General features: G+C 40.6%; 1 protein-coding gene across 6 annotated transcripts in view; it reads left to right on the top strand.

Moving 5' to 3' along the window:
- LOC128688653 (salivary peroxidase/catechol oxidase-like) overlaps positions 1-21,020 on the top strand; it is a 66,539-nt gene continuing 45,519 nt past the window's right edge. The window contains exons 1-4 of one of the 6 annotated variants that reach the window (XM_070084507.1): positions 1-159; positions 788-1,319; positions 8,173-8,315; positions 8,990-9,203. In XM_070084507.1, coding sequence (XP_069940608.1) covers positions 1,204-1,319; positions 8,173-8,315; positions 8,990-9,203 — 473 coding nt within the window. In that variant the 5' untranslated portion in view covers positions 1-159; positions 788-1,203. The remainder of the gene's footprint in view (positions 160-787; positions 1,320-8,172; positions 8,316-8,989; positions 9,204-21,020) is intronic. The other 5 variants (XM_070084508.1, XM_070084505.1, XM_053776576.2 and 2 more) reach the window with 5 other exon arrangements.

Raw genomic sequence — 21,020 nt, forward strand, 5'->3', positions numbered from 1 at the left:
CTCCATCATCTCCAGCGTCACTCAATCTCTCGACGCGTTCGCTCGCTGCCGCACGTTCACTCTCACGCGCACACGCCTACGGGAACTTATCACTCTTATTATTGAAGAACTTTACGACCTTTGCACTGCCTTGATTAACTCGCCGTTGAACCTTATCAGGTACTATATACTAGCTGACCGTCTGACATTTATGAAGTACTGGTTCTCACACCTGACAATATAAACATAGTTCCCAGTTTTAAAAATGTACAATATTAATTCCTATCTCTGACTATATAAACTTGTAGTTAATAATACTAACGATATAAACATTGTGTATCTAGGTTTGACGATATAAATTACTTGTTAATACTGACGATACAAACATTGTGTTCCTAGGACTACCGATATAAACTAGTAATTCCCTGCTCCGATTGTATTAACGTCTAGTTCCCGATCCTTATGATACAAACTACTGCTACTACTATTTCCCAGCTCCACAGATATAAACAAGTTAGTAGTTGAGAAGACAGACACTCTGCTTAACTAGCTTAAGACACAGCGTGCTTAAGTAACAGCTTAACTCAAGATAGCGTAACCAGCTTAAGACATAGCTTAGCAAGCTTTCATTGAGACAATGTCCAATGGAAGCAGGGAAGTTTGATGTGTGCTTTTCCTTCGCTACTGTCAGCAACACGACGTTTCGTTCCTAGTTCTGATATAAACTACTAGTTCCAAGCACGGATGACGTAAACTAGTAGTTCCTAGCACTGACGACGTAAACTTGTATTTCTTCATTTCATCCCAGTAGCGGTTGCGACTGGGAAGAGTGTTCTTGTATACAGAAGATGGACGAAAGAAAGAAAAAAATCCGAAGATAAAGTTCGAGGTACACTTGCCTGCTTACCGGGTTTGTGCTGTAACATTTATACTCTTTCAGTGCCTAACATAATGTTAAATGTTGCACCCTCAAACCGGTGCTGAGGGATTCTTGGAAGTATTTGCTTCCCTAATCTTCGTCGGAAGCCCATGCAAATACAAGAGTTATTGCTAAACATTTTGTTTATATTCGTTCGAAGGCATAAATTATGAAAGAGGATACACAAAAACGCCGGGAGTCTTTATAGAAGCATATTTCTGTCTTAAAAAGTCGTATACTGACAGACAATATATGATAAACCAAAATCAAAGTAGAAACAAAAGATCAGAGATAGAGACTCCAGGATGTCTGCGAGCGGTTACAGTGAGATTCCTGGTGTGTTTACCGAGTCCCCAAGACCCTTGGCCACCTTCAGGAGAACACTCAGGAACTACCGCTACTGCATCGCCGCCACCCTAATGTAAGTACGGCATTACAAAATTGCTTTTATTTTTGGACCACTTGCTATAAAATAAGACAACGGGTTAAAATAAGTTTTTATTAATTTTCATCTCCTCCTTGCACTGCCAGTTAAGAAATGGGCTTTCCAATGTAGCAATGATTTTCATCTTAGCCGCACACGTCAGTACAAACATCCTTCCTGGACTTTCAGTTAGATTTCGTCATTTCCTGGCAGACTGTCTCCCGAGCTGAGCTGAGTGTCTCGCTGTATTTCCGAAAGACATTATCACATTCCTTCACATTTACCTTTTCTGTACAGGGGTCTCATACTGTCTCCATCTCCGCTTCTCAGTAATGCTACCACCAGATAATAAAACGTCACTCTGCAGCGGTCACTTGCTCCTATGAACATTCCATATATCCCAAAGAATGAACTTCTATTTTCCACCGGAAAATAGAAGTTCGTTCTTTGGGATTTATATTTGCCTCTCATTCGCGTTGGTTCTTTTACGTGTTACCACTTCTCTAGGCACTTGTGAGGAGTTCCAGTTCTCCCAGTCGATTTTATAACGTCGAAGTCTCCCAAGACTGTGATCAAAGCACTCTTCAAATCTCAAAACTATCTGCCTACCTACCTAAGATCATGAGCTGGGTCCGTTTTTTCTCCGATTGTATATGGCACCCACACATACTTTGGGGCTTTCTGTGATCAGCATCCTAGCTACAGGATGTAATTTGAGAAGCCATCGGAACTGAGAATTATCAGCGAATTTCCAACCATTCCCAAGTAGCAGCGCCATACCCACTGACCTGCTTATAACCTTAATCTCTGTTTTTCATATGCAGTTAATCCTGGGACACAAGGCGACTGTGATCATATCTCTTAATTTGGGTACCGTAGCTGCAATTGCAGATGAGTCTCGTCTTTTGCGTCTTTCGTTTGAGATCTCATTTTCGTTTATATACGTTACTTTGATGTATATTCCTGCGTGCGGAAGGGACGTGGGGAAATGGGAAAATGAAGATGGGAAAAGATGTGTGACTTACATCTGTATCAGAGGAAGCATTTTGGGGATAGGTGAATGAACGTATGTGATACATTGTGTGTGAAGGTTGTCACTCGTGTAATATGTGGGTGTTTTTGTAAATAGTTCAAGATGTGGTGGTTTGGAAATGTTATATGACGGACAGGGAAGAAAAGTTTGCTCAGCATGAAAGGTAGAGTTTGTGAGAGGTTATTAGTGGACGAAATGCAGTGGGTACTTGACTGAAGGGAGGGTGAGGGGGCGGGGTTGTTAGTATTATTATTATTATAATCAAAAAGAAGCGCTAAGCCACAAGGGCTATACAGCGGGGGGGGGGTTGTTAGTAGCCGGATATGGATTGTTCTAGTCGAGTGGCAGTAGAGTGTCGAGTGTTGTGCTATGTTACGTTACTATTTATCATCCCCTCAAGGAAGGCTCCTTGACGCTGGTGAGGGGCTCTTGATCTAGGGAATTGGATCTGTGCTCCAGTTCCCTGAATTAAGCCTGAATGCCTTCCATCCCCCCATAGGCGCTGTATAATCCTACGGGTTTAGTGCTTCCCCCTTGATTATAATAATAATAATAATACTAGTTATCATGAGATAGTGTGGTTGTTGTGCTGGGTTATGAAATTAGTAGATCAAATAACAGCACAAAAAATAAAATAAAGATAACAGAGCACAAATTACCCATTGTGGTTTTGCTAATGCCACAAGGTAAACCACGATTAATAAACAGTTCACGGTGAGAAGCAAAAAACAAAACGAAAAACACAAAAAAAGTTGGGAATCAAAATAAAAATATAATAATAATAATAATAATAATAATAATAATAATAATAATATATTTACTACAAGTACATGTACAAGGTATACAGTCCTAGCTGACATCAATAACATACTTGTATATAGCAAGCTGCTTATTATGCAGAGCATTTCGGACAAATTAGGTCAGTTTTCGTCCCAGGATGCGACCCATACCTGGTTACCTGGAGGTTATTCCGGGGATCAACGCCCCCGCGGCCCGGTCCATGACCAGGCCTCCCGATGGATCAGGGCCTAATCAACTAGGCTGTTACTGCTGGCCGCACGCAGTCCAACGTACGAGCCACAGCCCGGCTGATCCGGCACTGACTTTAGGTATCTGTCCAGCTCTCTCTTGAAGACAGCCAGGGGTTTATTGGCAATTCCCCTAATGCTTGATGGGAGGCTGTTGAACAGTTTTGGGCCCCGGACACTTATGGTGTTTTCTCTTAGTGTACCAATGGCGCCCCTACTTTCAATTGGGGGCATTTTGCATCGCCTGCCCAGTCTTTTACTTTCATAGGGAGTGATTTCTGTGTGCAGATTTGGGACCATTCCTTCCAGTATTTTCCAAGTGTAGATTATGATATATCTCTCCCTCCTGCGTTCCAACGAGTACAAGTCAAGTGCTTCCAAGCGTTCCCAGTAGTTAAGGTGCTTGACAGAACTTATACGTGCAGTAAAGGATCTCTGTACACTCTCTAGATCTGCGATTTCACCTGCTTTGAATGGAGATGTTAATGTACAGCAGTATTCCAGTCTAGAGAGAACAAGTGATTTGAAAAGGATCATCATTGGCTTGGCATCTCTCGTTTTGAACGTTCTCATTATCCATCCTATCATTTTCTTTGCACGTGCGATCGTGGCACTGTTGTGATCCTTGAAAGTGAGATCCTCAGACATTACTACTCCCAGGTCCCTTACATTATTTTTCCGCTTTATTGTATATCCAGAGTCTGTAGTATACTCTGTTCTAGTTATTATCTCCTCCAGTTTTCCATAACGGAGTAGTTGGAATTTGTCCTCATTGAACATCATATTGTTTACCGTTGCCCACTGCAAAACTTTGTTTATATCTTCTTGGAGGTTAACCGCGTCCTCAGCAGATGACAGCCTCATGCAGATCCTAGTATCATCCGCAAAGGATGATACGGTGCTGTGGTGTATATCTCTGTCTATGTCTGATATGAGGATGAGGAATAAGATGGGGGCGAGTACTGCGCCTTGTGGAACAGAGCTCTTCACTATGGCAGTAGTGTAATTTCGACTTAACTAACCCAGCTCAACATAATTTAGGCCTACTTAAGCCTGCCTAGGCGAGCCTAACATAAAATGTGCAATATATTTAGTTACAGGAAACACTAAGAACGTGACTCCGGGCATCTCTTAAGAAAATGTACTAGAATTAGACTAATTTTTGCAGTTCTCATGGGTGACACATGTAGGACATATGCAGGACACATGCGTGACACATGAAGGACACATAAGACACACGCAAGACGCTCGCCAGACACTCGAAGACATTCTCCCGGCAGGTGACCTCTGCGACGTGAGACGTGACGAGCTGTAGTAAAGGAAACTCAAGTCCTGGTCCTCTGTAACGCGAGACTAGACCTAAAAACCACGAAACCACGTTGGCCGGCCCCTCGACCCCATGCCGTACGCCCACATTCCTCCCCCATCACGCCTCCCACACACAATGGGGACTCCCATGACTGGTCATGAGTAGTCTGTTTGTCATGCAGTTTTATCTCCTTGATCTTTTTTGAATTCAGCTTCGCTTCTCCAGATAACAGCTTCATTGTCTAAGCTAAAATATAAAGAACTTATATGACATGACTTCCACTGGTTAAAGTTAAATTATATACTCAAGTTTGGATCCATTATATAAATGTCCTCCATCAGGTTACTGTCTATTGACACAAAACTGTTTATCCTGGTCCGTCTTATTTTCACTTTTGAAGCCTATGTTTCTTACACTCAATATATCTTAAGAAGCTAAAAGTGAATTATTCACGGTACATTAGTTTTGATATTGCAAAGGAAATGTCTAGTTTACCATTGCTCAACTGTATAAAGTTACGTCTATGATACTCTATACAGTTTTATTCTATGTGAGATATTTTAGCCTGACTGATTTATTTCAATACTTTTCATCCGTGATCTATATTACGATTCTGTCGAGGTATATCCATATATTTAACTTTCACTTCGCTCCAGCACAAGTGTTGTACTAGTGAATATATCCATCCATCTCTAACAAGCAACTGAGTCTTAGTCATGGGAAGGTACTATGATAAAGTGCAATGTACAATGCCAATAAGCTCATTAAACCTTTTCAAAGTGTCATTAAGCGAAGACCGGATACAGTGAGATATAAGCTATGAAGGTTATAATCAGCATTATCACGAGGCTGACACACGTAAGGATCCAGGTATGTGTCTCAGGTGTTAAGTAACTTGACCTGCCACCCTCACCTGCCGCCGCCACTTTAAAGGGCTTCCGTGTCTGTGACCAGAAGACATGCTGTGACCAGAAGACATGCTGTGACCAGAAGACATGCTGTGACCAGAAGACATACTGTGACCAGAAGACATGCTGTGACCAGAAGACATGCTGTGACCAGAAGACATGCTGTGACCAGAAGACATGCTGTTTCACACTCAATACTCGGCGAGTTCTACTCAGAAAGATGTGTTTATAAGAGTCGAAACTGTTCGTGGTCACAGTTCTCAAACTAAAGTGATATATGTTTAATGGATTCTCTCCTCATTTGTCCGGGTGTATTTTTCTTGAAACTGTGTATATATATATAGTATTTGTCTCTGATGTAGCATATTTAATTTCTTTGCTACAGTGAGAGTGGAAAAAAAACTTCGTAGTGTTCCAGTGACTTGTCTGAGCTTTTAGCTCTCATTTTGCTCACTTATCTCTGGTCTTTGGATTTTGCATTTTGAAGATACGTTCCCTGCTTATCCATGTCTCCTTCAGGCTTTTAAGCTTTCACTAGCTTTTGTATGTGTTTCATCAGGTAGGGCTCCAAGCTGGGGCTGCATACTCTATGGAGGGTCATACATACATTATGTAAAGTATCCTGAAGGATTCTTTGTTCAAGTTAGTTAATGTTGTTCTGGGCTTTTAATGTGTACCTCATCATCCATGTCTCTCTCCCTTCCTTCTCACTTCACCAAATTTGCTCTAGTCTTAGTTTTTGTAGGAATAAAATTGCTTTAGTTTTCTAACTAAATAAGCTTGTCAAGAATGCAAGGATGGAAACTTATAATATAATAACAAAACATTTGGTTTATTATAAACTAAATTACCAATTCAGTAATTACGTGACTCATTTTGTGTGGATCTGCGTACGAGTTATGCGGGTTCATTGCCTCCTCTCAGTGTGATATAAACAAGAGCAGATATATGGAAACTTAGTGGATGATATTTTGCCCATGCAATGGGCTTTATCAAATCACACACAGATAAACCTGGGAGGAGAGGCTGGGATGATGTGAGGTAAGCAGTGAGAGAGGTACATGCCAGGTCACATCAGTCCCCAACTGTCCCAGGAGTTTTTGGTCAGAGCTTGTGCTAAGTTGTAGTGTGCTATCTTGGTTAAAACTGGTTGAGAAGTGCTGATTCAAGACAAATCGTCTTCTGAGTGTTATTCCTTCTGTCACTTAATGGCATATCATTCCAGTTCATTGTATGATTGTGCAAATTTTGATGACCTGCAGAGGTGATATGTATGCACTGCATCTCACTAACATATTAAACAACTCATAAAAATACCTGCAGAGTCTACAGAAAAACAACAATCATTGGCTACCTGGAATAGTGCACTATAAATTGCCAGGAAGAACAACTCCTAAACGAGGTGTCTTACATCAACATTCAACAATATTTATAAAAAACTTGAGCCAGAATAGTAATTTCTACAACTTAGCGTAACCTCTGACCAGAAAACTCCTAAAATGTTTAGAGATCTGACCCACGAATCTCATACTCTCATCTCTCCTTAAATCACCCTAACTTGCTACTTTTGCTGCTGCTACTACTACTACTACTACTACACACACAAACGAATGTGTGTGTGTGTGTGTGTGTGTGTGTGTGTGTGTGTGTGTGTGTGTGTGTGTGTGTGTGTGTGTGTGTGTGTGTATGTGTGTGTGTGTGTATGTATTTACAGGCATGCTGTTGTTTGGTGGAGGGTTATACATTACTGTTACTTTCGCCATGATGTTGCTTGTGTATCAGTGATGTTACATACTTCTCTATAGCATTTTAAATATGTGGTTTATGGCACTATATTGAGAAATATATTCCATTCACCAGAGACTTTATCAATGCTAACAGACAGAAAGAGAGCGCATGTATAGCATAGCAACGTGAGGTGCAACATGAGCGAGTGACGTCACTTGCAGTATGTGTTCAAACAAGTGGAAATTCAAGGTTCAAATTTTCGTTACTTCTCCTTATAGTTTATGTAACAACTGTGTCATGTCCAGTGAGAATAAGTTTAGCCAATACTTCAGAAATTAGGAATGAACTTAATATCTGAGGGATGGTCTTAGTGATTGCTATCAGAGCGTCTCCTAAGCAAAGTCAGTTCCATCTGTCTGCTTCTGTGATAACCAGTTTGACGCTGGGGAAGATCACCGGATGGTTTTCTGTGTAGAGGTGAATATCACAAGGGTTGTTGGTGTTACATCTCTGACAGGCATTTCTGTGTTCGCTGATCCTCGTGTTCAGGTTCCCAGAAGTTTCACCAGTGTGAAATCTGATATAATTTTGTCAGGATGTCACGTAGACGACGACTGTTTTCTATTTCTGTGACTGAGTCCTTTACTGTGCTGGAAGTTATCATGGCAACTCTGATGTCGGCTTTCGTTAAGGATTTGGAGAGGTTATTACTTGTGAGATGGAATATGACAGGGAAGCAGCTAGCTTTTGTTCCCGCTGTGTAACTGTCATGCAGAATAAGGTAGCAAACACACTGCTCATGTATTTAATTTTGACAAATAAAAAAAATCTCTTGGTGCTTCAGGATAGCGCTGGTGATCACCCTGGCTAGCTTGGTGTCCCTGCTCATCGGTGCCAGCCTTGATACCACTGACATCATTCCCCCAGCAGTGCCTCCAGCTAACCAGAGCCTTGTCACCCTCATGGCTCTGACCTGGCCCAGGAGAGGTGAGTGCCACCACTCTCAAAGTCATGCTGCCAAGAAAATGGCAGTTCCATAGTGTAAGTTAAAGTGTAAGTTAGAAGTGTAACTTATAGTGTAAATAAAAATTTATTGACACTTTATATAGAAAAAATGCTACAGTGATATCTGCCGAGATTTCATACTCATTTTGCAACTTTGTAAGCTCCTGATGATTTTGTTGATTGCAAGACGAAAGGCCAAGAACTATTATTCAACTCCCTCATATGGTTGTTTTGCATCTTGTATCGCTTGTTCCCGATTCTTATATATATATATATATATATATATATATATATATATATATATATATATATATATATATATATATATATATATATATATAATGTGTATGCACATTACCTCCATCCTTTCATCCATTTCTTTGCGCTCCCTCTCCATCTTACTCCCCCCCTTCTCTTTTATACTCAATTTACTCCCCTGCTTTGTTTTACGTCCCGTCCCACTCCGCCACCCCACCTCCCTCCCTGCTTTCCCTCCTCCGTCCCTGTTCTTGTTTCCCCAACTGCCTTTGCCCCTCACTTTCCCCATTACTCCCCCTCTTCCTCTAATGCCTACATCTACCCTCCTTGCAAACTACCTCCTTCCTTGTTCCACTACCTCACCACCATCCCCTGGCTCCCCCCTCCCCCCTCCCCAGATCAGTTGTGGTATACTCGTCGTTGGGAGCGGAGTGTTACCATGACTCCAGACGACCCTCACAAGAGGCAGTACGACGACGACCCCCTCATCCCCGACGACCCTGATGGTCATGAGTGGTCCATCCCCGACCACTCGACCTTCCCCAACAACGACACCTGGTACTGGACCCGTCGTCCCTCCAAACTACCCGAGTGGTCCAGCCTAGACATCAGGTAAGACAGGCAACTGTGATTTTCTTACCATTCTGATTTTTTAAACAAGGTGAAGCATACTGTGTGTGACATAAAGTGCGGCATATAAGTTACGGTGTAAGTTTGTTGTTTGTAATTAATCATCTCGCAGCCCTGGAAAACGCTGCTGCGAGATGAACTTTTTGCTAAACCACGAATTACTTTCTTCACTGCTACTTCCATACACCCATATTAGATAGATTAGATTTTGTCACTAAGCTGCTAGTTTGCTGTGCGCTCCATATCCTTCCTTTGGACGATAGTGGGAGAGCACATGGATACGCAAAAGGCCTATGAATTAGGACCCGAAAGGGTTTACAGGCGTACATCTGGATTTATACCTACAGTTCACTTATCTGTTACAAGCAAATTTAGAAAATTTGCTTAATATATCTGGCATCTTGTTTTCATTAATAAGATATCTTGTCATATCACATAAGTTATTATACTGTCTCGATATTCCTCAATAAGTGGACAATTAAGCACTCTTCAAGACAGTGGAGGTACTGTACCTCCTCCCATGGGAGACTTAAGTCTCGAGACACTCCCCAGATAGGGAGCCAAGGCCGGGTCACCACTACTTGGAAAAGACCCGGGCCGGGAGAATACCGGCGAATAAAAAAAAAAAAAAAAAAAAAGTGACCACAGGGCTGGCCACACTGCACTTGGTTTGATCATCATCAGTGTGTCTGCCAAACTGCCAGAAGTACTTGTAACTAGCCTGAGCCTGACTGCTACAACATCGGTCTCTTTATGTTGAAAATGGTATAAAATATCAACAGGTTGACGAGTTAAGACACAAACAACAGCTGGGGTATCTTTACTGTTGAAAGAAGCCTACTGTGTAGGCGAAACATTTCAACAATAAAGATGTGTGTGATCACCTGTTTACGGGTGTTGTTGTCCCACTCTGTATTTTGTGGCGTGCCTCTGATTATGGATCACATAACAGTTTGTCCATGGCTTAAACCTTTCCGCCGTTGTCATTGTTTTTATAACTACGTTTAGTTAGTTTAATATGTTTATTATGCACCCCATACCCATCCTGTGGGCGGTAGTCAAAAGATTACAGAGGTACATAATGGGTCCAGGGACTGGACCTCAAAGTTTTGATAGATGAGCAAGTTACAGAGGTAATGAATACTGTAAGAATGGTTACTTACGTTTATACATGGCTACAATCATGAACAAATTTTAGAGCAATAAGCAATTCACACTTCCACACCCGGTCACAACTGTAGTGAGTTATTGGTGCAAATATTGATTGTTGAGACACACTCATACACACACACACACTCATACACACACACACACTCATACACACACACACACTCATACACACACACACACACACACACACTCATACACACACACACTCATACACACACACACACACACACTCATACACACACACACTCATACACACACACACTAGTAGTCATAATTTCTACAGGGGGGTGTATCCGGTTTAAGGGCCTTCTACAGGGAGGTGTATCCGGAAAAGGCCTTCTACAGGGCGGTGTATCCGGTTTAAGGGCCTTCTACAGGGCGGTGTATCCGGTTTAGGCCTTCTACAGGGCGGTGTATCCGGTCTAGGACCAGCGGCTGGAGGGTCACCTTTTCACACCTAGGTGTTACTTCCGGTTTTGACCATGACCTCGCCCTCGAGACTACCTCACCCTTGACCCCCCCAACCAATACCCCCACCCACGACCCCCCCCCCCTTCGCGACCCTCCTTCGCGACCCCGCCGTCGCGCCGCGCGCCCGCGCGCGCGCCCGCCCGCGCGCCCCGCCCGCGCGCCCGCCCGCGCGCCCGCCCGCCGCCCGCCCCGCGCGCCCTTCGCGACCCCCGACCGCGCCTTCTGCTGCGCCTTCTGCAGCGTCATCCGGATCGCCCCCGCGCCTCGAATTTTTTTTTCTTATGATCTCCTTGGATCAAGGTTTTTGGATTCCCCCCTACGGGGTTTCGATTTTTTCTTGAATTTCATTTTCTTGTGCTCTCCATCTCCTCAGATCAAATTTTTGAGGTTCCCCCTCTCACTTTCACCCCCATCCCAAAATTTCTCAATATCAAAGTCTCCATCTCCTCGGATCAAGTTTTTTTGGATTCCCCCCTATGGGATTTTCGAAATTCTTATGATCTCCTCGGATCAAAGTTTTTGGATTCCCCCCTATGGGGGTTTCGAATTCTTATGATCTCGAATCAAGTTTTTGGATTTCTCCATCTCCTCGGATCAAGTTTTTGGGTACCCCTCCTTTCACCCCAAATTTTCTCGACAATACCCTGACTCCATCTCCTCGGATCAAGTTTTTTTGGATCCCCCCTATGGGGTTTTTGAAATTCTCCTTGGATCAAGTTTTTTTTTTGGATTCCCCCCTATGGGGTTTTCGAAATTCTCCATCTCCTTAGATCAAGTTTTTTTGGGTACCCCTCCTTTCACCCCCCATCCCCAAATTTTCTCGATAATACAAGTTTTGGATACTCCCCCCTATGGGGTTCTCAATATCAAAGTCTCCACTTCCTCGGATCACCCTCCCACTTTCACCCCCCAACCCCAAAAATTTCTCGACAATACCATGACTCCATCTCCTCGGATCAAGTTTTTTGGATTCCTCCCTATGGGGTTTTCGAAATTCTCCATCTCCTTGGATCAAGTTTTTTGGATTCCCCCCTATGGGGTTTTCGAAATTCCTCGGATCAAAGTTTTTGGAATCCCCCCTCTGGGGGTAAGCATTCAAAATAGACTCCTCCTATGGGGGCATGCTTACTACAGGTCTAAACATCTTCCCCTTATTATTTTAAAATGAACTAAAAGTTTCCGCTCATTAAGTCAAATGAACTAAAAGTTTCCTCTCATTAAGTTAAATGAACTAAAAAAGCGTTTACTCGGCGGTCAGTGACGTCACGTGTTGACCCAGCACACAGGTTGAATCAGGTCGGTCCTTTTAGTTCATTCAAGATAATAAGGGAACATAGTAGTGACGTCACGCGCACACAGGCTGAATCTTGTCTACCCTTTTAGTTAATAAGGGGACACAGTACATCAGAAAGGCACATTTTTTCGTTAATACTCACAATTTCTTTACAACACAAGTCTAGACATTTTTTAACTATTTCATCTCAGGTCACTCCCCCCACGAAGTAACCTCCTCCCCACCCTCCCAAACCCTCACACTCCAACCAACACCTCACAATTTTCACTCATAAACCCCAATTTTTCTCGTTTTAACCCTTTTAGTTCATTAAAATTAATAAGGGGACACAGTGCATCAGAAAGTCACCACATCGCTTACATCCACTTTCGTTAAATTCACTACTCACAATTTTACATATTACGAAGTTAAATACGCACTTTTTACTTTGAACATCTTTCAAAACACTCATAAATCATTTGAATACTCACCAAAAAATACCTTTATACATTTCCAAACAACACTGAAATACTCCAAAACATCATTCGAACACCCCCAAATCACCTCTGAATACTCCCAGAACACCTTCATAAGTACTCTTGCACATCATTTGAACACCTTCATAAGTACTCTCATAATCATTTGTACACCTTCAAAAAACACCTTTGAATACTCACATAAACACCCTTGAACACCTTCAAAACACCTTTGAATAACCTCAAAACACCTTTGAATACTCACATAAACACCCTTGAACACCTTCAAAACACCTTTGAATAACCTCAAAACACCTTTGAACACCTTCAAAACACCCTTGAACACCTTCAAAACACCCTTGAACACCTTCAAAACACTCTTGAACACCTTCAAAAACACCTTTGAACATTTCCAAAACACTATTTGAGTACTCCCAATTACACCACTGAATACTACTAAAACACCGCTGAATTCAATCAAAACACCCTTCAACACCTTCAAAACACCTTTGAACACCTTCAAAACACTCTCATAACCATTTGAACACACTCAAAACACCTTTGAATAACCTCAAAACACCTTTGAATACCTTCAAAAACACCTTTGAACATTTCCAATCAACACTGAAACACTTCCAAAAAAACACAATTTGAGTACTCCCAATTACACCACTGAATACTACTAAAACACCGCTGAATTCAATCAAAACACCCTTCAACACCTTCAAAACACCTTTGAACACCTTCAAAACACTCTCATAATCATTTGAACACACTCAAAACACCTTTGAATAACCTCAAAACACCTTTGAACACCTTCAAAACACCTTTGAACATTTCCAATCAACACTGAAACACTTCCAAAAAAAAACACAATTTGAGTACTCCCAATTACACCACTGAATACTACTAAAACACCGCTGAATTCAATCAAAACACCCTTCAACACCTTCAAAACACCTTTGAACACCTTTGAACACCTTCAAAACACTCTCATAACCATTTGAACACACTCAAAACACCTTTGAATAACCTCAAAACACCTTTGAACACCTTCAAAACACCCTTGAACACCCTTGATCACCTTCAAAAAAAACAATATTTGAACACACTCAAAACACCTTTGAACACTTCCAAAAAACACAATTTGAGTACTCCCAATTACACCACTGAATACTACTAAAACACCGCTGAATTCAATCAAAACACCCTTCAACACCTTCAAAACACCTTTGAACACCTTTGAACATTTCCAAAACACTATTTGAGTACTCCCAATTACACCACTGATTACTACTAAAACACCGCTGAATTCAATCAAAACACCCTTCAACACCTTCAAACACCCTTGAACACACTCAAAACACCCTTCAACACCTTCAAAACACCTTTGAACACCTTCAAAACACATTTGAACACATTCAAAACACTCTCATAATCATTTGAACACACTCAAAACACCTTTGAATAACCTCAAAACACCTTTGAACACCTTCAAAACACCCTTGAACACCCTTGATCACCTTCAAAAAAAACAACATTTGAACACACTCAAAACACCTTTGAACATTTCCAAAACACTATTTGAGTACTCCCAAATACACCACTGAATACTAAAACACCACTGAATACACTCAAAACACCACCAAAATCACCATAAACTTAGATCAACACCCACATCCCACAACACCCACAACCCACAACACCCACAATTTTTTCTCGTTTTATCTAATTTCATTAGAAAGTCACAACACCCACACCTCCCATTTTTTTCTCGTTTTAACCCTTTTAGTTCATTAAAGTTAATAAGGGGGCACACTACATCAGAAAAAGTCACAAAAACAACCCACTTATAACGTCTTTTCGGTATCTCTAGTTCGACAACAACACCCACATCCCACAACACCCACATCCCACATCCCACACACACACACACACACATACACACACATCCCTAACCTAGCCTAACCTAACCTAACTTATCCTAACCTAACCTAACCTAACTTATCCTAACCTAGCCTAACCTAACCTAACCTAACCTTACCTAACTTATCCTAACCTAACCTAGCCTAACCTAACCTAACTTAACCTAACCTAACCTAACCTAACCTAACCTAACCGAACCTACCCTAACCTAACCTTACCTAACATAACCTAACCTAGCCTAACCTAACCTAACCTAACTTAACCTAACCCAACCTAACCTAACCTAGCCTAGCCTAACCTAACTTAACCTAACCTAACCTAACCTAACCTAACCTACCCTAACCTAACCTAACCTAACCTATCTTAACCTTACCTAACCTAACCTAGCCGAACCTATCCTAACCTAACCTAAAATATATTGGAACACCCCCAAAACACTATTTGAGTACTCCAGAATTACTTTGAACGACTCCATTTTTGGATATTTCCAAATTAGTTTTGAAAACTTTATCGTAAAATCGAACATTATTTTCTTGTTGGTAAACACACTCAATGGTAGAAATATTTACTCGATTTCCGAATAGAAGCACTATCCTCGCTCTGAGAGACTCATTGTGGGTCACCCCAACACATGGCGTAATGCGGTTCACACCCAAGGTAGAACATAACACCTGCGTCAACTCAGGACAGACAGGCGCCATGAAATGCGGGTAACATCCAAGGTAGAAAATCATCTCTTTCCAGACCAACTGTCTATCCTAACCTAACCTAACCTAACCTAACCTAATTCCTAACCTAACCTAACCTCACCTAACCGAACCTAACCTAACTCCATCAATCACCTCTATCCTAACCTAACCTAACCTAACCCAACCTAACTCCATCAAACACCTCTATCCTAACCTAACCTAACCTATCCTAACCTAACCTAACTCCATCAAACACCTCGAATACTACCTAACTTAACCTAACCTAACCTTACCTAACCTACCGAACCTAACCTAACCTAACCTAACCTATCCTAACCTGTCCTAACCTAACCTAACCTATCCTAACCTAACCTAACCTAACCTAACTTATCCTAAGCTAACCTAACCTAACTTATCCTAACCTAACCTAACCTAACCTAACCTAAAATAACGAACCTAACCTAACTTATCCTAATCTAATCTAACCTATCCTAACTTATCCTAACCTAACCTAACTTATCCTAACCTAACCTAACCTAAAATAACCTAACCTAACTTATCCTAACCTACTCACTTTACTTTGAACACCTTCAAAACACTCTCATACATCATTTGAGACCCCCTTTTCTCAATATCTCTCATCCACAACCTTTATCATCTCACTACAGAACAACCCCAAGATTACTTCGAACACTCTCATAAAGCATTTGAGTACTCACATAAACACTTTTGAACATTTCCAAACAACACTGAAGCACTTCCAAAATATCATTTTGATTACTCCCAAATAAGATTTGACAGCTCTAATTTATCTACACTTACACATTTCATTAAATTACATCTCATCCCCCCAAACTCCCCCCTCATTCTCCAGACTTTACAACATTAGCACAAAAAAAACTAACTCATACACTTATGACATGAGTCATTACCATATCTAACACACTGACTAACTTTGAACCAACTCTGAACACCACTGATCTTCTTCAAAAAATGCTCTGCACATCATTTGAACACCTTCAAAAAAACACCATCAAACACTTCCGAATACTCCCAAAAAACACTACTGATTACTACCAAATCACCACTGAATACTACCAATCACCGTCAAAATCACCAGAAACTAAGTTTAACATCACCATCTAACATCCTTTTTATAGAAATCCCCTCAAATCACTATAACCAAGAACTCCCTCCCCATTTGGCGCATGAAAAAAAACAAAACATGAACACAAACCTAATACGCAAACACTTAGTACATGATCACCATCAACTGAAAACATATCTTGTACACACACATAATATAAGACAATCACCAACTACAATCACCCATGTTCACTCACCTCAAAATCACTAATATCACAGAAAACAATCATTTTTATAAACATTTCACACACACACAAAAAAAAAAAAAATCATATTTGACAATATCTAAGCGCACTCACCTCACTACCACCAACACACGATGTCTCACCTCACAGGACCGACGAGCTCACCTCCAGTGACGTCACACTCCCATTGTGTTACTTGGTGGTTGGTAACATCACACCTAACCCCTCCTTGTTTCAACCTGTTGTACCCTACATTATCTAAGAACACTATATCCAAGACGATTACCAGATTTTATGATCCCCAACATCAAGATCACAGAAAACACACATTTTTATAATTATTCACACAAAAATCACGATCACCAATTCCATATCATGTTTACCGTCATCTATCAACACTAATCACCAAGATCACCAAAAAATCTAAGATCATGCATCTCAAAACTACTATGATCACTGAAAACACTTATTTTTTAAACATTCGCACAAAAATAAGCCATACACAAAAATACCACAACACTTCCACCAACATCTATAACATAACATGAGCACTATAACATATCACTATCACAAAAAAAAATAATACACAGACACCCACATATTACACATTTCAATTGCAAATTTAAGACATGAGACATACACACCAAATCTAAGACATTCACCTCCAACTAAGACATACACATCACCCTTAAAACTTCCTTATTCCGTATATCTCCTAGAGTTGTTTTAACCCCGACGGATCCACCACGACGTAGGAGCCAGAGTGTAGTAGTTGGTGTTGGAGTGGTGATGGTTCCTCTGGCTCCTACGTCGTGATGGATCCGTCGGGGTTAAAACAGCTCTAGGAGATATACGGAATAAGGAAGTTTTAGGGGTGATGTGTATGTCTTAGTTGGAGGTGAATGTCTTAGATTTGGTGTGTATGTCTCATGTCTTAAATTTGCAATTGAAATGTATAATATGTGGGTGTCTGTGTATTATTTTTTTTGTGATAGTGATATGTTATAGTGCTCATGTTATGTTATAGATGTTGGTGGAAGTGTTGTGGTATTTTTGTGTATGGCTTATTTTTGTGCGAATGTTTAAAAAATAAGTGTTTTCAGTGATCATAGTAGTTTTGAGATGCATGATCTTAGATTTTTTGGTGATCTTGGTGATTAGTGTTGATAGATGACGGTAAACATGATATGGAATTGGTGATCGTGATTTTTGTGTGAATAATTATAAAAATGTGTGTTTTCTGTGATCTTGATGTTGGGGATCATAAAATCTGGTAATCGTCTTGGATATAGTGTTCTTAGATAATGTAGGGTACAACAGGTTGAAACAAGGAGGGGTTAGGTGTGATGTTACCAACCACCAAGTAACACAATGGGAGTGTGACGTCACTGGAGGTGAGCTCGTCGGTCCTGTGAGGTGAGACATCGTGTGTTGGTGGTAGTGAGGTGAGTGCGCTTAGATATTGTCAAATATGATTTTTTTTTTTTTTGTGTGTGTGTGAAATGTTTATAAAAATGATTGTTTTCTGTGATATTAGTGATTTTGAGGTAAGTGAACATGGGTGATTGTAGTTGGTGATTGTCTTATATTATGTGTGTGTACAAGATATGTTTTCAGTTGATGGTGATCATGTACTAAGTGTTTGCGTATTAGGTTTGTGTTCATGTTTTTTTTTTTTCATGCGCCAAATGGGGAGGGAGTTCTTGGTTATAGTGATTTGAGGGGATTTCTATAAAAAGGATGTTAGATGGTGATGTTAAACTTAGTTTCTGGTGATTTTGACGGTGATTGGTAGTATTCAGTGGTGATTTGGTAGTAATCAGTAGTGTTTTTTGGGAGTATTCGGAAGTGTTTGATGGTGTTTTTTTGAAGGTGTTCAAATGATGTGCAGAGCATTTTTTGAAGAAGATCAGTGGTGTTCAGAGTTGGTTCAAAGTTAGTCAGTGTGTTAGATATGGTAATGACTCATGTCATAAGTGTATGAGTTAGTTTTTTTTGTGCTAATGTTGTAAAGTCTGGAGAATGAGGGGGGAGTTTGGGGGGATGAGATGTAATTTAATGAAATGTGTAAGTGTAGATAAATTAGAGCTGTCAAATCTTATTTGGGAGTAATCAAAATGATATTTTGGAAGTGCTTCAGTGTTGTTTGGAAATGTTCAAAAGTGTTTATGTGAGTACTCAAATGCTTTATGAGAGTGTTCGAAGTAATCTTGGGGTTGTTCTGTAGTGAGATGATAAAGGTTGTGGATGAGAGATATTGAGAAAAGGGGGTCTCAAATGATGTATGAGAGTGTTTTGAAGGTGTTCAAAGTAAAGTGAGTAGGTTAGGATAAGTTAGGTTAGGTTATTTTAGGTTAGGTTAGGTTAGGATAAGTTAGGTTAGGTTAGGATAAGTTAGGATAGGTTAGATTAGATTAGGATAAGTTAGGTTAGGTTCGTTATTTTAGGTTAGGTTAGGTTAGGTTAGGTTAGGATAAGTTAGGTTAGGTTAGCTTAGGATAAGTTAGGTTAGGTTAGGTTAGGATAGGTTAGGTTAGGTTAGGACAGGTTAGGATAGGTTAGGTTAGGTTAGGTTAGGTTCGGTAGGTTAGGTAAGGTTAGGTTAGGTTAAGTTAGGTAGTATTCGAGGTGTTTGATGGAGTTAGGTTAGGTTAGGATAGGTTAGGTTAGGTTAGGATAGAGGTGTTTGATGGAGTTAGGTTGGGTTAGGTTAGGTTAGGTTAGGATAGAGGTGATTGATGGAGTTAGGTTAGGTTCGGTTAGGTGAGGTTAGGTTAGGTTAGGAATTAGGTTAGGTTAGGTTAGGTTAGGTTAGGATAGACAGTTGGTCTGGAAAGAGATGATTTTCTACCTTGGATGTTACCCGCATTTCATGGCGCCTGTCTGTCCTGAGTTGACGCAGGTGTTATGTTCTACCTTGGGTGTGAACCGCATTACGCCATGTGTTGGGGTGACCCACAATGAGTCTCTCAGAGCGAGGATAGTGCTTCTATTCGGAAATCGAGTAAATATTTCTACCATTGAGTGTGTTTACCAACAAGAAAATAATGTTCGATTTTACGATAAAGTTTTCAAAACTAATTTGGAAATATCCAAAAATGGAGTCGTTCAAAGTAATTCTGGAGTACTCAAATAGTGTTTTGGGGGTGTTCCAATATATTTTAGGTTAGGTTAGGATAGGTTCGGCTAGGTTAGGTTAGGTAAGGTTAAGATAGGTTAGGTTAGGTTAGGTTAGGGTAGGTTAGGTTAGGTTAGGTTAGGTTAAGTTAGGTTAGGCTAGGCTAGGTTAGGTTAGGTTGGGTTAGGTTAAGTTAGGTTAGGTTAGGTTAGGCTAGGTTAGGTTATGTTAGGTAAGGTTAGGTTAGGGTAGGTTCGGTTAGGTTAGGTTAGGTTAGGTTAGGTTAAGTTAGGTTAGGTTAGGCTAGGTTAGGTTAGGATAAGTTAGGTAAGGTTAGGTTAGGTTAGGTTAGGCTAGGTTAGGATAAGTTAGGTTAGGTTAGGTTAGGTTAGGTTAGGATAAGTTAGGTTAGGTTAGGCTAGGTTAGGGATGTGTGTGTATGTGTGTGTGTGTGTGTGTGTGGGATGTGGGATGTGGGTGTTGTGGGATGTGGGTGTTGTTGTCGAACTAGAGATACCGAAAAGACGTTATAAGTGGGTTGTTTTTGTGACTTTTTCTGATGTAGTGTGCCCCCTTATTAACTTTAATGAACTAAAAGGGTTAAAACGAGAAAAAAATGGGAGGTGTGGGTGTTGTGACTTTCTAATGAAATTAGATAAAACGAGAAAAAATTGTGGGTGTTGTGGGTTGTGGGTGTTGTGGGATGTGGGTGTTGATCTAAGTTTATGGTGATTTTGGTGGTGTTTTGAGTGTATTCAGTGGTGTTTTAGTATTCAGTGGTGTATTTGGGAGTACTCAAATAGTGTTTTGGAAATGTTCAAAGGTGTTTTGAGTGTGTTCAAATGTTGTTTTTTTTGAAGGTGATCAAGGGTGTTCAAGGGTGTTTTGAAGGTGTTCAAAGGTGTTTTGAGGTTATTCAAAGGTGTTTTGAGTGTGTTCAAATGATTATGAGAGTGTTTTGAATGTGTTCAAATGTGTTTTGAAGGTGTTCAAAGGTGTTTTGAAGGTGTTGAAGGGTGTTTTGAGTGTGTTCAAGGGTGTTTGAAGGTGTTGAAGGGTGTTTTGATTGAATTCAGCGGTGTTTTAGTAGTAATCAGTGGTGTAATTGGGAGTACTCAAATAGTGTTTTGGAAATGTTCAAAGGTGTTCAAAGGTGTTTTGAAGGTGTTGAAGGGTGTTTTGATTGAATTCAGCGGTGTTTTAGTAGTATTCAGTGGTGTAATTGGGAGTACTCAAATTGTGTTTTTTGGAAGTGTTCAAAGGTGTTTTGAGTGTGTTCAAATATTGTTTTTTTTGAAGGTGATCAAGGGTGTTCAAGGGTGTTTTGAAGGTGTTCAAAGGTGTT

The sequence above is a fragment of the Cherax quadricarinatus genome, chromosome 13 (assembly GCF_038502225.1).
Source record: "Cherax quadricarinatus isolate ZL_2023a chromosome 13, ASM3850222v1, whole genome shotgun sequence".
NCBI classification, from domain to species: Eukaryota; Metazoa; Arthropoda; class Malacostraca; order Decapoda; family Parastacidae; genus Cherax; species Cherax quadricarinatus.